Source organism: Megascapheus bottae, chromosome 2 (assembly GCF_031878675.1).
Source record: "Megascapheus bottae isolate mThoBot1 chromosome 2, mThoBot2.hap1, whole genome shotgun sequence".
Lineage (NCBI taxonomy): Eukaryota > Metazoa > Chordata > Mammalia > Rodentia > Geomyidae > Megascapheus > Megascapheus bottae.
In genome coordinates, this window is record NC_143510.1 from 93,917,040 (window position 1) to 93,930,508 (window position 13,469).

Consider the following 13,469-nt stretch of genomic DNA (forward strand, 5'->3'; position numbering starts at 1 on the left):
TTTTCCCCCTTCCCTATATAAATGGATATACAATACACCAGGTAACAAGGTCAGATACAGCAACAACATGAGATTAACCATAAGAGTAAAAAAGAAAAGAGAAATAACCTAGTACATTAAGAACAACAATCACACAAGATAAAGCTCTTGTTTCCATATCCTAGGGTTCATTTCATTTAGTTTCATCCTGTATGACCTTATGTACATCAGTTTTGAACTATTGTAATCCTCGCTAGGAGAGTCCTAGATATGTACTAATTATTACAAATGAGGGAAATTATTGAGCCTTACTTCACTTAATATGATTTTTCAAAAATCCTCAAAGAAACAACCATTCCATCTTAAAGAGAGACTTCTCTGAAGAGGAAATAAGAATGGCCTATAGACACATGAAGAAATGCTCCACATCTCTTGGTCATAAAAGAAATGCAAATCAAAACAACTCTAAGATTCCACCTCACTCCAGTTAAAGTGGCCGTGATCAAGAAACCTAATAAGGACAGATGCTAGCAGAGGACGTGGCCAGGAGGGATCGCTACGACACTGTTGAGAATGTAAACTCGTTCAGCCACTATGGAAAGCAGGATGGCAATTCCTCAAAAGACTAAACATAGGGCTCCCCCCTATGACCCAGCAATCCCACGCCTCAGCATTTACCCAAATGCCCAGAAACAAGGGCATACTAAAGCCACTAGCACAACGATGTTCCTTGCGGCATTATTTACCATAGCTAAGATATGGAACCAACTCAGATGCCCCTCTGTAGACCAATGGATCAGGAAGCTGTGGTACCTATACACAATGGAATCCCATGCTGCCATCAGAAAGAATGACATCGCCCCACTCGTAAGGAAATGGAAAGACCATTTACCTTTTCATCAACTAAACAAAGTTAAAGAGACGCAGCGGACGGTCTCTGGAAAGTGGGGTGGGGGCAAATGAGGGATAAGTGTCTGCTCTGGGATGTAATAAAACGTGTTGCTAAGATACAAGTGGCAAAGAAGTTCATTAAAGGGCATTTCGGGCCGCTGTCAGACTTCTTCCTTCCAAGGTGGCTTATCTGGTAGGGACCCTCGTGTTTATAATTAGATCCACGGTGTGAGACCTTCAAGTCCACTCAGCACATTAATAAACTAACTTCACTGAGACCGTGCCGTAAGACTATACTTCATTTGAAGAAACACATTTGAGTTCCACTAGCCACCTAAATGGGAGAGAAACACCTGAGCCCATGGCTCTCTGGCTACTTGATAAACTATTTTCACCTCCTGGAATCTTACACTATAGACCGTGGAATTACTAAATCTTGGAACCTACAATTTTCTACAGCCTCAAGTCAATGGTCTGTGAATCTCGGGGCTTGTTACAAACCCATGACTGAGCACCCAGTTCCTCCTTAGCATGGCAGGGTCCCGGTACCCCAGAACTCCCTCAGCATGGAAAGGGTCTCACCACCCCAGAATCTCTCCAGCATGGTAGGGCCCAAGCACCCCAGAATCCTGTCACAGGCCCGGTGCCCCAGGACAGGCCACCACTGTAAATGCTGCCTGGGGATGAGAGGCTGGGGAGATTGTTAGCAGGTCACAGCCGGGTCACACCAGGGCCAGGAGAGGGATGAGACACTGCAGAGGGGTCCGATGTCTGCCAGCCCCGAGGGGTAGGGAGATGACAGACTCAGGGCGCTGCAGCACTGCCTCTGGCCAGAGGCATCGGGCAGACTGTGTTCTGCCCCTGCATTCACTCGCTAGAAGACCCCACGTGAGCACACTGAGTCACCTAGCCATGGGAGAGGCTCAGGTAGGCCCTTCCATGGAAATCTGGAGAGCCCCAGCACAGACCCCTCAAAGATCTTAGGACTTCTGAAGCCAGAACCGCAGTATCAGGGCAAAACGACCTGGCCTGATGCCCACTGGGGCTACTTCAACTTCTGGGGTCCTGCAGTGCCTGGTAGACAAACGTCCCCAGCAACCGGCTCTACCTCTGCAGCGCTCCTTGCCAGCACAACTACTCCCACTGAGGGCTCACCCGTGCCACCAGTGTGACCAAAGGCCTGCAGGTTACCACGCAGGAAGCAGCCTTACCTCCCTCTCCCCACCTAAGGGCGGGCCTCTGTCACGCTCACCCACCCTCCTCCGGCCACAAGGGCCTCCAGCAGACACAGGCTCTGCCCCTCTGCCTGCCATAAACAGTCTTCCCAGAGAGCCACAGAGCCCCCTTGCCTACCTGCCTAGCCATGGTGTCAGTGCTGCCACCCGCCGCTGGGTATTACCCGTGGAACCAGGACCACCAGCGCGGCCTGTCCACAGCAACTGGAGCCCAACAGAACATGGGGTCGCCAAGGCTAAGAAGCCCACCTGCGGAGCTAATCTGATTACCACCAACACACATTTCCACAACACGCTAGCTAGCCCTGTTTCTCACTTGTGTGGGGTAGCCGTTCACGGGAGCAGCCGTTCTGGAAGTCCCTGGCTGGAGCCCTGCCGTCAGCCCATGGGGTGCCACTCAGAACTTGGGACTTGTCTCCAAGGGGCTGGCCCCCGTAAGAGTAGTACACGCAGAAAATTCAGCCGTCCATGGAAACAGACACAGGCTCCTCTGAGCCCACAGAACAGCAGGGGAAGACTGGATCCTTCGGCTGGTTATGGTCCCTATGTGTAAATCTTCTGCCCCACTCATCTGCAGCCTCAGTTTCCCCTTGGTAGGGAAGCGGCTTTCCAAGGCACCCCTTTGGTTCTCTCATTAACACAACATGTTCAGTGCCTAGCCATCTGCCAAGTCCAGGGCCCTGGGAACACACACGCTCTATTTCTAGGCCCCCATCTCAGCAGGAAACACACCATACTGTGAGACCAAAAGCAACTTGGATGTCTGTCGTCACTGAAGAGTCAAGGTCAGCAGGGTTCGGGTGGCTCACAGCTGTAATCCTAGCTATTCGGGAGTCTGGGATGAGGATCGTGGTTCGAAGCTAGCCAGGGAAGGCAAATTCACTCTTTATCACAGAAAAAACACAAAGTGGTGTTGTGACTACCTTTCCATGGCAACCTTTGGACCATGTCACTTCTGATGTCTTGTAGCAGGCTAATAAAGCAAGAGAAAGAGCAGAGCCCACTGCACTTTAAGCGAGACTCCCCCCTCCCCACCTGGCAGCTCCATCTCCACTGGGACCAGCGCCCACCTAGCCGCCCCAACTACTCTACTTCAAGCTCAACCATGACTCTGCCCTGGTTACAATGTAATGACTACCACCCTCTGTGAATTCACAGCTTCACTGTAACAGGACCACTACAAGCACCAGGCCAAGGAATGGAAAGCATAACCCACAGAGTAGCTAGAAGGCAGGGGCCAGAGGCCCCCTAGCCCCCTGGCTGCCATTGACAGCCTGAGGCTGTAAGCAGAAAGAAGCCACGTCAGCAGTTTCTCCCCACACCCAAGGCAGGGCTGCCCTGCAATTAGGAATCACTAGGAAAAAAAAACAAACTGTCACAGAAGCACATTTTTCCTTTGAAAAACAGAGGCCGTTTTTCAGAGTGAGACGCTAACCCTGAAATTAAAACCTCAGTAACAAATGTCAAAGGAGAGTGCGGGATGGTCTCGGTGGGGCTCACAGCAGCCACATGAGGAGAGGCGCCCCAAGCTTTGGGATCAATTCTCCCCAGACCCGCAGGCGGGGCGTCAATGCCACAGCCCTCCCTCCTGGCCCAGGTGGACACAAGGCCCCCAACCTGCTGGGGCAGCCACCAGGAGAGAGAGATGCCACCTACTAGAAAAGTCTGCTTCCTTTCCAACTTGGGCCTGGCAGAATGGCTCCCGCAAAGAAGGGTGATGAGAAGTAGGGCTCTTGTGCCATCCATGAGGTGGTGACCCAAGAATACCCCATCAACATTCACAAGCGCATCCATGGCGTGGGCTTGAAGAAGCGTGCTCCTCGTGCAAACAAATCCGGAAGTTTGCCATGAGGGAGATGGGAACTCCGGATGTGCGCATCCATGCCAGCCTCGGCAAAGCCGTCTGAGCCAAAGGAAGAAGGAACGTCCCCTATCAGACCTGCGTGCGGTTATCCAGAAAGTACCACGAGGATGAAAACTCACCAAACAAGCTCTACACTCTGGTAACCTACATCCCTGTTACCACCTTCAAAAATCTACAGTCAATGTGATGAGAACTAACCAGAGAGTGTCACATAACACTATAAAATTGTTAAAAAAAAAAATAGAAAATAGGAAGGAAGGAAGGAAGGAAGGAAGGAAGGAAGGAAGGAAGGAAGGAAGGTAATTCTACACTTGCTCTTCTGAAGGGGACTCCAGCCACTATGACCATTTCACCAACCTACCTGGGAGCACCCTGGTCTAGGAGCTCCGTGTGTGTGTGTGTGTGTGTGTGTGTGTGTGTGTGTGTGTGCGCACGTGCGCGCATGTGAACACGAGCACATGCACATGCCCTTGCACTAACACTTGAACTCAGGGCCTGGGTGCTGTCCCTTCACTTTTGCATTCCAGGCTGGTGCTCTACCACTTGAGCTACAACTCCACTTTGGGTTTTTTGGTGGTTAACTGGAGACAAGAGCCCGGGCTGGCTTTGAACCATGATCCTCAGATCTCAGCCTCCTGAGTACCTAGGATTACAGGTGTGAGCCACCAGTGCCCTGCTAAGCCCGATCTTTTACACCCATGGTATTGTCCTCTCTCCCATACCAGCCAGCAGGAGCAGGAGTGAAACAGCAGCAGCCAGGAGTCAGAGCTTCTGCATCGCCAGCTGGGGGGACAACAAGTCCCTGAGCTCCTGTGGCTTTCGCTCCTTCTAAACAACCACAGACCCTCTCCACCCAGCATACTCTGCGGCCTGGTCAGACCCTGAGAGCCCGAAGGAGTCAGTGTGCAGGCAAGGCTGAGCACTGTCAGAAGAGATGTGCAGACCCTCAGAGTGTGCCACCTCCCTTAGTGTCTGCCCCTTCTCCACACTAACCTCTAGCTGGGCGCTCTGCCCATTGACTGGAGACACAGCAATTCCATCTTCCAATAGCAAACCCAGCCCCCAGTGGCGGGCTCAAGAAGACCTGGGGTAAAACTCTGGTCTGTTCTATTAAAATGCACTCAGTGTTCAGGGGAGAGCTGGGCTGAAGCTCCACCTGGATGGGCAGACTGTCAAGAGGCCTCCCACAGATGAGGGGAGGAAGGGGCTCAGGACGGGCAATGTGTCACAGGGCGGCACAATAAAGAGGCGGGGAGCCAGGGGCTTGGTTCCTGAAGGGAACTCGGCCACCCGGCCGCTCTAATGAGACATCCTGGGATTATCAACGTTATCATCAGAGTCATCTCATTGGAAAAACTCCAATTTAAGTGAAATTGTACAGTTGCAACAGGAGGTATTTTAAGGGACTCAGAAAGGAAAGCGAACTCTGAACTGGCAGAAGACGGCGGCACCGGCTGCTCCATCACCGGCAACCTCTCCCGGAGGCGGCAGGTGAAGTGACCCCACAAGCAAGAGTGGGGAGCAGCAGCCGCACCCTCCCACAGTCAGCAAGCCTCACGGGGTGGGCGCCCTTACCCCAGCCCCTGGCGGCTTTCCCAATGATGGTGAAAGAGGGAGCGAGGGAGGCCTACTTGCTGCCATTACGTTGTTACTGACAAGAAAGGGAGCTGGAGGCTTTCTGGCTCTCCCCCCCCCCCACTCTCCCTGGAGCTTCCCGACTACACTTTCCCCTCCAGCAGATTACCAGACTTTGAGGACTGGCACTGTGCAGATACCTGCAGCCCTGACCACGTGGACAGCATCTCTGAAAAGCCCCGAAGGGTGAGCCGTCACCTCATCACCACCTCCATGTCCCAGGATCTGCTGGGAGCCCTGCAAATACGTGAGCTGTTCCCAAGAGATGTCCGCATCTCTTGTCAGGTGCGAAAAGCATGTTTAGAAATAGTGCAGTGTACAGAGTACATCGCGCTGACACCTCGGGACTCGAGAGCAGGGGCCACAGGCCAGTGGTGGTGAGTTGAAGGGAAGCTTCTATTACTCCAATTATTCATGGAAGCTTTATAACAAACATGTTTTCAAAGGTAGAATTTTTTTTTGGTGGGGGGTCAGTTGTGGGGCTTGAATTCTGGGTCTGGGTGCTGTCCCTGAGCCCTTTAGCTCAAGGCTACTGCTCTACCACTTGAGCCACAGCACCACTTCTGGTTTTCTGATGATTAATTGGAGATAAGAGTCACACAGACTTTTGTGCCCTCTGCCCTCACTGACTTTGAATCAGAATCCTCAGATTTCAGCCTCCTAAGTAGCTAGGATTACAGGCATAAGCCACGGATGTCCAGCTCAAAAGGAGAATTCTTGCCAATTAACCTCTAGAAAATAGGAAGTGGGGTTTGGCTTAACGGTAGGGCGGTAGCCTTGAGCTGAAGAGTTCAGGGACAGTGCCCAGGCTGAGTTCAAGTCCCATGACCAACAAAAAACAAACAAAAAAAAAAAACCCACACACCCCCCCCCCACACATCCTTCCTCTCATTTTTTGGGGGGGAAGTGGGGGAGGCTTGTCATGGAGCTTGAACTCGGGGCATAGACACTGTCCTTGAGCGTTTTTGCTCAGGGCTAGTGCTCTGCCACTGAAGGCAAAGCCCCACTTCTGGCTTTCTGCTGGTCAATTTGAGATGAGAGGCTCCTAGACTTTACTACCTGAGCTAGCTTTGAACTGCGCTCTTCAGATCTCAGCTAGGATTATAGGCCTGAAACACCAATGTCCAGTATCTTCCTTTCATTTTAATAGCATAACTCTTGACTTATCTTTACATACACTAAACAGGTTGCATATATATTATGCTATGATATCCATCAAAAGGTATCACTATACAGTTATTCTTTATGGTCAACTCAATATAACCTACAATAACATAAAATTGGTGAAAATGAAAATACGGTTGGTAAGTATAAACGTATGTTACACACACACACACACACACACACACACACACCATCATCCGTGCAAGAGCCTCTGCAGAGATAAGGAAAGTCTGGGCTGTGGGGCTGTCATCTCCTTTACTCTCTGGAGAATCTGCCACCCTACTGCAGAAGATCCTGCCTGTGCCAGGCTTCGAAGCCCAGCCCTTCCACAGGAACCAGAATTTACAGTGTCACCTCTTGTCTGCCTGCCCCGGCTCTCTCCTCCTAATTTAACTGCCTGAAGACCCATGAGCTCACCTGTAGGTTCTATTCAGGCCCTGGACCTCCAGTGAACTTGTCCTTCAACTCTGCCTAGAAAATGGGAATCCCAAGGCCACATGGCCCAGGAACCTCCTCCAGGAAGCTGCCTCCATCTCCAGGTGAAAATGCAGGTAGGTGTTCCCACAGCCTACCCTGAAACCAGCCACTGATTTCCAGGGCAGAGAACTGGTCCTGTTCTGGTCCACAGGTTTAAATCTTAAATCTCTTGTCTGACTCCTAAGGTAAAATCTCTGGGACCCTCAGATCATCAATACCAATCCCCCATCCTCTCCCTCCCTTGGAAATGCTGAAAGGGGAGAGAGGTAGAGCCCTGCATGGAGATTACAACCCACAGAACTAACTAGATGCCAACATATACACATAGACACATAGACACACACACACACACACACACACACACACACACACACTCCAGAGATCAAGATGACCAGAGCCCAGCACTCTCAAGGTCAAGAAATACTGGGGGCAAGAGGAAATGGGGACAAAAACATAAAAAAAGGTATCAGTGTGGGAGACTGGTGACTGTCACTGTAACCCTTCTATAATAAAAAATAAAATAAATACTTGGGACATCAGAAAAGCAACCAAGGGCTGTGCAGACAAGTACAGGACCCCCACCCCCACAGCAGGGGGACACAGGAGTCTCATCCTCAGCACTGGAGAATGGAGGGAGCACCCCAGGGGGCGCACTCTGATGTTGGTCTGACCCTAAGACACTCACTCGCTGCGTAGAAGAGATCAGTGCCAAAAGGTAGACGCCACCAGACGTCCCTCAACAAGGCAGATGGCCACACAGAATGCATGCCACCCAGGCGAGGGCCACAGATGCATACCTATGGTGCCATTCCTGGAAGGCCCAGAACTGGAGGCTCTGCAGTACCAGGGCTTAAGGCTGGGAAACCAGTGACTGAGGACTGGCCTCAAGGTGACTACAACGCTCTAAAATGGACGGTGGTGACAGCTGAGGCTGTGATGTTCCACACTTACGGTGGGTGCAAGGAGGCACAAACCAACTCGATACAGCCGAGCCTGCTTGACGTGGACTCAGAGATAGCTTCCAGAACCTTCTAAATAAGGACAGTTCTCAGTCCCTGGCAGGGGGAAGGTACAGGAGAGGGAGGCTGGGAAGAAGGGCTCAGGGAGGGCCTGCACAGCGGTCTGCTGTCCCAGCCCAAGCTCCCTCCAGGCTGCCTTTGTGTGTAGTGACATGGGTAACGCTGTTGCTTGAAAAGCAGGACCACCAGTGCTCTGGGCAGGAGGTGAAAACTGCCCTCCTGGAAGAGGGTGGGCTGGGGAAGAAGGCTTGGAGAACAGAATGCCCACGGCCAAGAGCTGACCACTGGAGTGGGGAGATTGGAATAAGCCCATCACCACAGTGGGCTTATTCAGGGACTTATTCAGTGGGGCCTTGAAGGTGGAATCTCCGTGGGGTTGGACATGGCTGGTGAGTCACGCTGCAGACATGATTCAGCCCTGGTGAACATGACATACGTACATTCAAGAAGACAGATTTTAGTCAGGCTGTAATCCTAACTACTCAGGAAGCTGAAATCTGAGGATGGTGGTTCGATGCCAGCCCTGCTAGGGAACTTTAAGACTCTCCAATAAACTACTAAAAAAAAAAAAAAGCCAGAATTGGCACTGTGGGTCAAGTAGCAATGTGATCACCTTAAGTAAAAGAAGTTCAGGGACAGTGCCTAGCCCAGAGTTCAAGCCCTAGGCCTGGGGGCGGGGCAAGCCCTGCTAACACTAAGGTCCTCAATGGAGTTAAAGCTAAACAGGGAAATTTATCTTCTTCTGGCCAACAATCTGGACTTTAGTGCTTTAAACACTTGTCACTATTCCTAAAAATGAAAAAAGAATTCCTAGCATCAAGGGCATGAATGGAAAATAGATGGCAGAGAGCTAAACAACATCTGCCTGCTAGTATATATCTAACAGAGGAGGACAATGGAATCATCTGTTCATTTTACTATCTCATTTGTCACTTGTGCATGCACTTTTAATTGAAACTTAACCTTTATTGGGCAGGGGAAGTACAGAAAAGCAACTCTGAAGGTGGAGATGGTGAAGACTTTTCCCCCCACCAACTCTAGAGAGGAATTCTATCTACCATTTTGTGTGTGTGTGTGTGTGTGTGTGAGGGAGGGAGAGAGGAAGAGAGGGAGAGAGGGAGAGGGAGAGGGAGAGAGGGAGAGGGAGAGGGAGAGGGAGACGGAGAGGGAGAGGGAGAGGGAGAGGGAGAGAGAGATGAAATAACTGTTACACAAGCCTTTTCACTCACACAGTGCAAATTTGGGGGTATCTAAGCAAAGCCTCTTCCAAGCTCAGGCTCAGTGCAGTCACCTTCAAGCTTGTTCACTGACCTTTCCCAGCCAACCTGCCAATCACCACCAAAGTCTGCCAAGGAGCCTGAGAGGAGCAAATCTAAGTCCACCCAACGGGCGGGCAGCAGAGGTGAGCTCTGAACATGTCCGCAGGGAGACAGACACGAGGCAGCGTGATTAGCATGCCAAACCCAGCCTCGGCCCCCTCGCCTCCCTTTGATGAGTCCTTGTTATATAAATGCCACAAAGGGAAGCGGAAAAGCGACACACTTGCTGTTACAAAAACCTAAGTTCCGGCGCCCAGCCCCAACGCTGGCAGCACACCAGCTGTGATTCTCAGCCATCTGAGGGAGACACACTTCTTCAAGGCCAGGGAACAAAAGTTTTCTGGCGTCCTTTCTTTCTTTTCCAGCACTCGCACACAAGAAGATGGAGGTGGGGTCTTCCTTTCACAGGCATCCGTCCAGAGTTGGATTTCAAGGCAAAGGCAGAGCTGTCACCGCAGCCGCCCCACCGGCTGAGGAAAGCCCTATCTACATTCCAGCGTGCTGGATAATGACTACGACTCGTTTACTACCATCATTACATGTGAAACAGCCTTGAAACAGTTGCTACGAAAGAGAGGGAGCGATCCAACCAGGGCCGGAACAGCCGCTCCGAAGAGCAACCCGACTGCCACAAAGCCGCGCACGGGGGACCCGGCGGCCGGGCAGGCTGCGGGGCCCGGCGGGCCGGGGAGCGGCCCGGGGGCCTCGGCCGCGCCCGTCCCGGTCTGCGGGCGCGTTGTGTTTCAAGACAGTACCGGGGTGACTCTGCGCCCTGCCCACCCATCTCGGCGCGGCCAGGGGCCTTCCGGCCCCCCCGACCCGAACATGGCCACCACGCCATCAAAGCGGCAATGCCGGGCCGGGTCCCCCCTCGCCAACTCCCCGACGGCGCCGGGAACGGAGGCGCCCCCGCGCGGCCGGGGTGGGGGGCCGGCGCTCGGTCCCCGGCGGCCGGGACCCCCCGCACGGGCACGGGCCCGGGCCCGGCCGTCCTCCCCCGGCTCCCGCGCGCCCCCGCCCACCCCGCTTCAACTTTAAAGACTCGAACGGGAGCGCCGGCCCCCTTCGCCCTCTCCGGGCTCGAGCGCCCGGCCGAGCTCGTCCCCCAGAAGCCCCAGCAGCGGGGCCGAGGCGGGGGCCGGCCCGGCCCGGGGGGGGCCGGCGGGGCGCGCGGAGGGGGCCGAGGCTGTCCAAGTTTGGCGCGGGTGGGCGGCGGTGCGGCGCCCGCATTCCGTAGGAAGAGTGATCGACGGGGGGGGGGGGGGGGTGAGGGGCGGGGCGAGAGGAGGGGGAGGGGCCGCGCCGGGAGGGAGCAGGGGGCGGGGCGGAGGAGGGGCCGCCCCCGCCGCCTCGGGGCTCCGGGCACGCCATTGGCTGCTGGGCTCAAAGTTCTGTGCCGGCGGCCCGGCTGGGGAGGGCGGGGGCCGGGCGGGGAGCGCGGGGGAGCGCGGGCGGGGCGGGAAGGGGCGGGGCAGGGGAGGGCCCGCGGGGAGGGGCGCGCGGCCCCCGCTCCGCGGCGGCGGCGGCATCTGTTCGTGGTGCTGAAGCCGGGCGCGCTGGCTCAGCGCAACTCAAGTCACAATGGACAACTTTTCCTCCCCCCAGGCCGCCGGGCGCCGCGGCCGCGCCTCCCGTCCCCGGAGCGGCTCCCGGGCCCCCCTCCAGCCCAGGGCCCGGGGATCGAAGTTGGGGCAGAACGGGGGTCCCGGGGGCGCCTTTCTTTTGTTCCCCGAGAGCTGGCGTCAGGTTCCAAGAATAAGAAAGTGAAGCCAGGGGAAGGCAGGGGGGGCCGGAGCTTTGCCGAGGAGCCCCGACATTGCTCTGAAGTAGTTTGGGGTGCCGGTCCGGACTGCAGGCCCCACCCCGGCGTCGGGCAGGGGGCGCCAAGCCCAGGCAAGGTCCACGTTCCAAAAACATGTCCACCAACTCAAAATGGACGCCGGCGCCTCCGAGGTGCGGCTGGCCGCTCGGTCTGGGCCCTCGGCCGCCACCCCGGCTCGCTCCTTCCAGGAAAGGGGGGACGGTAACTTTGAGGATGGGCCGCAGGCCCCGCAGGGAGTCTGCGTGCGGCGCCCGGGCGGGCACTTTCCGGGCACCGCCGAAGTGCCGGCGCCCGGCTCGCCCCGTGCGGACGGGGCCCGCTTACTTGTTTGTCGCCGAGCGCTGCGATCCGCGGCTGCCTTTCGTGGAGCTGCTTCTTGAGGTCGCCGTTCTGCGGAGACACGGAAGGGGTGGGCTGAGGCCGGGCCGGGGGCCGGGGAGGGGGTCAGGGGCGCCCGGGGCCCCGCGCGCCTCAAGTTTCCCGGGCCGCGCGTCCCGCCGTGGCGCGGGGCCGCTTACCTGTGGCTGCCGCCTCATCGGGGCAGCTCGCCGGGCGGGGCGGGGGCCGAGGCCACCCGGCGGCGCGCCCCGAGCCGTGCAAGTTTGCAGGCCGGGGTGCGTGTGCCAGTGCGTGCGAGTGTGAGCCGGGGAGGGGGGAGGAACAAAGAGCCAAGTAAACACGGCGAGTCCGTGTCGAGCAAAGCTCATAAATATTCAAGTCGCGTCCTAATCTCCCCAACACACACACGCGCACACACGCGCACACACGCGCGCACGCCGCCCGCCGCTCCCCACCGCCGTCGCCAAAACTACTTTGCGGAGCAGCGCGGGGCTGCGCGGGGCTGGGGCCGCCGAGCGGGGGCCGCCTCCCGGCCGACCCGATGCCGAGCCGGGGTCCTGCCGCTCCCGCACCCCCGAACTGCACGGGACTGGGGGGCGGGCGGGGGGGGGGGACGAGGGGCCCGGACTGCGCGCGCACCGCCCCGGGCAGGCTCCCGGGGGACCCCGCGGCCCGGGAGGAGGCGAGGCGCCCCCTTCCCCACCTACCTGGCGCCGCGCGAGTTCCACAGCGAGCGCCTCGGGCCGGCTCTGCAGCTCCATCCCCGCAACTTGGGCAGCACTTTGCGCTCACTTTGGCCCGGGCTGCGGAGAAGTTGCGCGGCTCGGAGGGGGCCGGCCGGCCGGCGGGGGTGGACCGGGCCTCCGGGGAGAGGGGACGCGAGCCCCCTCCTCCACAACCCAGAGGGAGGGGGGCTGGCGACGGGGTGCGAACGCGCCACGGCGCTGAGCCCCGGGTCGCCCCAACTCCTCAGGCTTCCGGGCGAGCGGCGCCGGGTCTGCGGGCGGCCACCGCGGCCCGGCTCATGGCTCCCCGCCCCAGCGTTGGGAGCCCCGCGCAGCCCCGCGCGCCCCGCCGCCGCCCGCAGGCAGGGACTATATTTCCTCCGGCGCGCGCGCCTGGATCTCGCTGGGCCTCCACAAAGTTGTGCCTCGGCCCGATGCTAATTCGGCAGTGCCCGGATGGAGCGGGCCGGAGCGGCAGGGGGCGGGGCCGGAGCCCTCCGCCGACCCCGCCCCCGTCCCGCCCCTCGCGCGTGCGCACTGCCGCCCCCGCCGCGGCCGGGCACCCCCGAGCCGAGAACAAAAGTGCCGGCGGAGTGGAGTGCGGGGGACCCTCCGGCCCGCGACTGGGGCGGCCGCGGAGCGGGGTGCGGGCCGAGGTCCCGCGGCACGGGGCGCCCCCAGACCCACTCCGGTACTTGGCGACCCTCGGGGAGAGGCCGGTGCTGGCGTTTCGCCTCCCCCGCTGCCGCTGCCTCTAATCCCGTCCCTGCCGGCCGCGGTGCCCGCCCCCACCCCGAGCCCCCGCGGCCCCCAGACCCTGCCCCCCCCCAGAGCCCCTGCCCCCGAGGCCCCTTCCCCGGCCCCCCGCGCGCACCCCGTCCCCGCGGCCCGGAGCCCCGCCGTAGGTCCTGCGGCCCCGCGCTTCCTTCACGCTTGCTTTGCCACAACTCGAGTCCCCACCGAGGCCGCCTAGGGCTGGTGTCGCCGTGCGCCCGGGGCC

At 57.5% G+C, this 13,469-nt stretch overlaps 1 protein-coding gene across 1 annotated transcript in view; it reads right to left on the reverse strand.

Moving 5' to 3' along the window:
• Phf21b (PHD finger protein 21B) overlaps positions 1 to 12,625 on the reverse strand; it is a 53,548-nt gene extending 40,923 nt beyond the window's left edge. Inside the window, exons 1-2 of the mRNA XM_090358388.1 lie at positions 12,452 to 12,625; positions 11,730 to 11,795 (exon numbers count right to left, since the gene is read on the reverse strand). Coding sequence (XP_090214514.1) covers positions 11,730 to 11,795; positions 12,452 to 12,505 — 120 coding nt within the window. The 5' untranslated portion in view covers positions 12,506 to 12,625. The remainder of the gene's footprint in view (positions 1 to 11,729; positions 11,796 to 12,451) is intronic.
• Positions 12,626 to 13,469: the final 844 nt, after the last annotated feature.